The 5,711-nt window shown below is 42.6% G+C and overlaps 1 protein-coding gene across 1 annotated transcript; it reads right to left on the bottom strand.

Annotated features, from left to right (window-relative positions):
* Positions 1–641: 641 nt before the first annotated feature.
* On the bottom strand, positions 642–4,902 carry wfikkn2a (info WAP, follistatin/kazal, immunoglobulin, kunitz and netrin domain containing 2a). Its single transcript, XM_046416473.1, has 3 exons — positions 3,704–4,902; positions 2,971–3,287; positions 642–2,750 (listed from the first exon to the last, which is right to left on the bottom strand). The coding sequence occupies exons 1-3, from the start codon at positions 3,914–3,916 to the stop codon at positions 1,550–1,552; spliced, it is 1,731 nt and encodes a 576-aa protein (XP_046272429.1). The 5' UTR covers positions 3,917–4,902; the 3' UTR covers positions 642–1,549.
* Between the last annotated feature and the right edge of the window lie 809 nt (positions 4,903–5,711).

Here is a 5,711-nt window from a genome sequence, read left to right as displayed (position 1 = left end):
TGCACACTCTCTCATCCTTTCAAATATCCAGTGTCTTTATCTTTTCACGTCAGAGTTTAGTCGCAAACTGCAGCTTGAAAATTGTGAAGTTCTACAGGATGATTGGAGGTTAATAGAGATAATGAAAACATCAATCTCTTCACTAATTCAAGCTCAATTCAGCGGTGAGATTTCTCTGTTTCTGCTGGATTTTTAACAGTCCTACAATTCCTCTCTCTGTTCTCCATTATGCCCCTTTAACACAGATGTGGCCAACTGAGTGAGTGAAAGAGAATCAGCCGACATCCCTCTCCTCCTCCTCCTCCTCCTCTTCCCCTTCACCCCGGCCTCTTGCACATGAAAGGGGCCGCCCAAGGCCAATGGACGGCCGGTGGGGTGTGTGCTATGTGAGGGCCCCAGACCCAGACACAACACACAGCTCTGCAGGCCACCACAGCTGGGCTGGAATGTGACCTGCTTCAGACTAGGCCTTGTGTGTGTGTGAAATACAAGTGGAAGGAGGAGGACATGGATGGAAGGATGTCAACTGCAGAACAGCACATGCACGGCCGCAAGAGCCTTTTGAAAAGCCGTGAGCATGTTGGGTGTTTTGTCTTCAACACAAAGAGAAGCACAGCAACATCACGAAGCAAGGGCATCTGTGTTTTCTAAAGCGACTTTATTCATTTTGCCACCTTGTTCCATAGAAGTTTTAATGAACACTAATATGTCATAGATAACATAAAAAATGTCTGTTCTCCATGTAATTAAATTCACAAAGAGGGAGAGACATTCTGCTTGTATTATATATATATATATATATATCCACTGGCCATAGCCCTATAAGAAATAGATCGAGAAAAATAAATACAAAGTACATAAGTCCATATATATATATTCTGTATTGTAAATTAAAACTTATCAAAACAGATTCCACAAAATATGGAACCAAAGAGCTTATTTGATTCTGGTACATAAACTGAGGCTTTCAAATTGCATTATTGTGAGCTCAAGTGCTGAGGACCGATGTTACACAATGTCTATTTTGTGATAACTCACAAAACATGAATCAAACATACCAATCATATCAAAACGTACTGCTAAATGAACCATATTAGTGTATTCAAGATAACATTTTGAGAGGAAATCTATAATTTTAGAAAACAGTTACAAAGATTAAATACTTTGTACTGGGTAAGTGCTTGTTACTAATACTATTCTACCCACCTTTTTTACCCACAACATACCCAAGGTGTGGCCATCAAAACAACAAAACAAAAAAACAACAACAACAGGGCTACATGGACAGCATATGTGAAGAAACTGACAAAACATCGTCTGCGACAACAATAAAAACTGTGATGAGTGATTTTCTAAAACCTACTGAGCAATAAGGAACAAAGTAAAGAAAATAAAAACATCTGAAACAGGAGCAAAAGCTCAAACGCTACAGATGAGTTACTAGTTTTGTGTTTACTGGCAGTCGTTCAGACTGGTGAGGTCACTGGAGCTTGGAATAATCAGAAAACAACATAGCTGACTTTTAGTGAGCGTGACACTTCAAAAGACTCTACTGGATGGTAGAGAAATCTTTAAGGAAATCGCAGGTTTTCTTGTGGACGATTTCACGAAGCTTCCTGATTTTACGAGCACTGGAGGAGCCTACAAAGCTGTCGGGCTGCAGGACGGCCATCCCGTTGTGAACATCCCCCATGATGATGAGCTGCCCATTGGCTGTAGTGATATTGGGGCAGGGGCAGTTCCAGTCCATGTTCATAAGAGTCACCTCCAAGGGCTCTTTGCCAAAGAACCTCAGACCCATCTTCTCATCCTTCAAGATCTCCTCCACTGTCACCAAAGCATGGCCTGACTCTTGCTCCTCCGTCAGCTCAGTCACACGACCCAGGATCACAAAGTCACTCCTGCAGAAGCTGGTGACCATCTTGCCTCGAGGTTTACACATCTTGCAGTTGTGGTTCTTCGGAAAGGGACACATCTCTTCACAGGACTCTTTAGACTCAAAGTTGTTCTCATTGCCACCACATCCTCCATACACAAAGGACTGGCACTTTTTGAGACTGCTGCTATAAGCCCAACGAGGCTCATAGGCCTTGCAAGGCCCCTGGAGGCTCGGGAGGCTGCAGGGAGCTGCCAGCTCTCCTCCACATGACAGCATGCAGGCTTCATAGGTGTCAAAATGGTTACGGTTTTTATTGCACTGACTGTAGGTGAAGGTGAAGCAATTGTTCCTCTTTGGTTCATAGTACCAGCTCATGCTCTCTTCTCCACAGTCATCTGTGTCTGGACTCTTAAGGCACTCTTCAGCTGGAAATGGCAGGCTGCTACTGTTCCCCTCTGCGTTCTTACCTTTCGCTTCTCTTTTGATGACTACCAAGGGGAAATGTGACGATACACTTCCGCCAACATTTTTGGCTGTGCATGTATAGATGCCGGCATCTTGAAGTTGCGCATTGTATATGACCAGCTGGCCAATGTTTGTGACTACAATGTTCCCTCTGACATGATTAGGTCTCATTATGGTATTCTCTTTGCCCTTCAGTTGTTTCTCCCAGGTGATTTCAGGACGTGGCTTCCCAGACACCTCACACAGGAAGCTGGCTGTCTCACCCACAAAAACGGCCTGTTGGGTGGGGCCACTGTGTATGATGGGGAGCTGGATGTCAGCCGGGAGGGTGGTCTGCAACGCAGTGGTGGGATGTAAGGTGGTCTCTGCTGGGATTGGACTGGTGTTTGGCCAGGTCAGGTGGTACCTGTACGTAGGTTGAATAAAACATGAATTAATCAGAGCCAGGATACGTCAAAAGCTATTTATTGGCTTTATTGGCATCTGACACTCAGAATACATTTATTATATGCTCTGGCCACAAAAAAGAAAACCTACATTTCTTAATTTTGAGGACTAAAACAAGACAACTTTACCTCATAACACCAAAACCAAATAGTAGCAATCTAAAATACTTAACATGTTACCTGCAGGTGACCTCAGAGATAGAGATACCCTTGGAACAGGCTTCTGCATCCATGTAGCACTTGTTATAATAGGTCATGCCGTCAGATGCACAGGTGAAATGGGGTTCTCTCTCACAGCGGTCCCGGCACTTACAAACAGGCTGGCCATCCCAGATGTCGCACTCGGACCCTTGTTGAGAGCACATGAACTTGTCGCAGGTGGCTCCCTTTGGCATTCCAATGGGGCCCTTGTTGCCCTTGATGTCTATGTAGCGTGCAGCCACACAGCTCTTGTTACCACAGACATTAGGGCAGCATTTCTCAAAAGACTCACAGTCCTAAAGTTGGAAACAAAAGAAGCAAAACTTTTTTTTATTCTTTTTTACAGTTGAGATATAGTTTGAGCATAGAGCATAGAGAATGTTTTCATTCTTACTACTTACTTCTAACTTTAAATAATGTGACACTTAACATTGCATAACTACTAGGAATAGTTTTGCTGAATTGGGATTCTGCCTGCCAGGCAGCAGCTCATGAACAGTGAGAGCTGAAATAATCTGGATGAACTGCTACACTGTCATAGATAGATAGAAAGAAAGATAGATCGACGACTTTCTTAAATTAAATCATTCTGGCTCGTTTAAAGATATGGTTCCACAGCCTTTTCCAGTAAAAAAAAAAATGCAGCAACTTCGCTTGTAGATAAACTACATCTATGCCCCATTGTCACCACATTTAGGAGCAGCAGGCTCACCTGGTCAGATTCACACTCGCGCATGCAGGTGCTCATAGCATCCACCCACAGGTTGGGGTTCAGGTCGTTGGGGCACAGACCTGCGTGAGAGTACACCACCTTTGCCACAGACATGGGCATAGCTCTCACACGACAGCTGTCCATATAAAGAAGTGTAGTGTAACAGTGTCCCAGAAGAAACCAAATCCATCGGGGGAACAGCATCCACCACATATCCACCGCGAAAATAAAATCTTGAAAATCCAACAAACTTTAGCACGACTTTAAGGTCTGAAAAAAAAAAAATCTTTTCAAGCTGGCGCGTATTTATTTGACTAAGCACTGGAATCAGACGCGGCGTATGGAGAGCGACAAGAGGAGCGTGCGGGACCCGTCTCGATGTGTAGAGCTCTCCAGGTTAGTCGCTCCACGTTTAATAGCAGCAAGAGATTAGGGCTGCGGTGAGCAAACCCACTTAAGATCTAACTACATGAATTACAGTGGCCTGTCTAGTCGGACAGCAAATCCCTGCTGAGTTACAGTTATTATCAACTTAATTAAAGAAAAAAAAAAAAGTTCGCCAACAGTTTGCAGGCGCTGTTTCATAGAGGACTGGCGAGACACCTGTGCGTAAGGCGCTGGCTGCCTTAACCCTTAACTCGCAAAGTCGAGGAGGAAAGGAGGAGATATTCAGCAATACTCTCAAAAGTATAGTACACAACGTTTATTAGAGACTTCAGGCGGGATCTTAAACATTTTGGATGGTAAATAAATTCTAAAAAAAGGTGCAAAAATGCAAGTTTTTGAATGGAGCTAATAGAAATGACCGTATTTTGTATAATATAGACACACAACGTTTTTCAGTATCAGCGTTAATAGACTTGATTAATAGATCTTGTAGTCACGTTTTAGTGAGTGGTTATTATCGTGGGGGATTTCGTATTAGAGCGTGCTTTGGTGTAGTTTATATCTCCTGTCTTGCCATATGCAATGCAGTTGAAACATAGGACTGACCCTGTGGTAATACTGCGCGCATAATATATAATACTGCATCATAAACATTTAGCTGTTTACTGTAAAAGTCTCTCTCGTTCGTCTGAGAAAAATGTCTCCAGAAGATGGAACCAAACTCAGCGCAGTTCCTCTGCTATTCATTTTTACGCCCTGTTCTGGTTTGATGTCTGCACTGAAAGTGACCAAACAAGCGCAAGGTTCGTTTAAACTGACGGAGTGGATGTAAGTATACAGGTGGTTACATTAGGTATTCATGATGGATCGTTACTTAATTGTACCATGGCCTTAAACTTCATTCATTTTAACCTTCTTGTCTTCTTTTTCTCTAAAGGTTTCTGCACCTCAGAAGACCAACAAGAGTCAAGCCTTCCAGATATGCGACAAGATCACAAGGTCCAACAGACACTTTAACTGATTTAAGTGTTTAAATTGTTTCCATGCTTGATGGCACACAATACTGTTGTGGAATGCAGTGTATTTGCTCAGTTTTCAAGTCTTTTTTAGTCATCCCATATCTTGGCTTGACTAACACGTCTCAGCAGCTGAATATGCCAAATGAACATTAAATTCTAAACAAAACTTTGAACATTACTCCCCAGCTATGTCCACCAATTGTTTAAGTTATTGAGAAAACCCAGTTTGCCATTTCATACTTAAAGCATTGTCCATATTGGAATATTGTACAGTGGGGTATAAATGAGAACGCTGTTAGGTTCAAGGCTCTTCAGGCTCACGCTATCACAATATTGACATGTAAGAAGTCACAAGTAGTGCAGACAGTTTGATATCATGCTGTGAAAAACTTGTTTGCTCCCCAAAAGCCAATTCCAGGAAGCTTTACAGAAAATGGGACTTCAAAAACAAAACAAAGGTTGGTGGTCTGACCAGCCCTGAACATGAACAGGAAAAGAACAAAAAAAAAAGAATAATAAAGAAAAGGATCATGCTGAAGATCCGAGCACACATTCCCTCAGCCATCCCAAGTCATTTTGCACCATTTAGGTCAAGTAAAAAC

The sequence above is a fragment of the Scatophagus argus genome, chromosome 16, assembly GCF_020382885.2.
Source record: "Scatophagus argus isolate fScaArg1 chromosome 16, fScaArg1.pri, whole genome shotgun sequence".
NCBI lineage: Eukaryota > Metazoa > Chordata > Actinopteri > Scatophagidae > Scatophagus > Scatophagus argus.
This window is presented reverse-complemented; position numbering and strand designations above follow the sequence as displayed.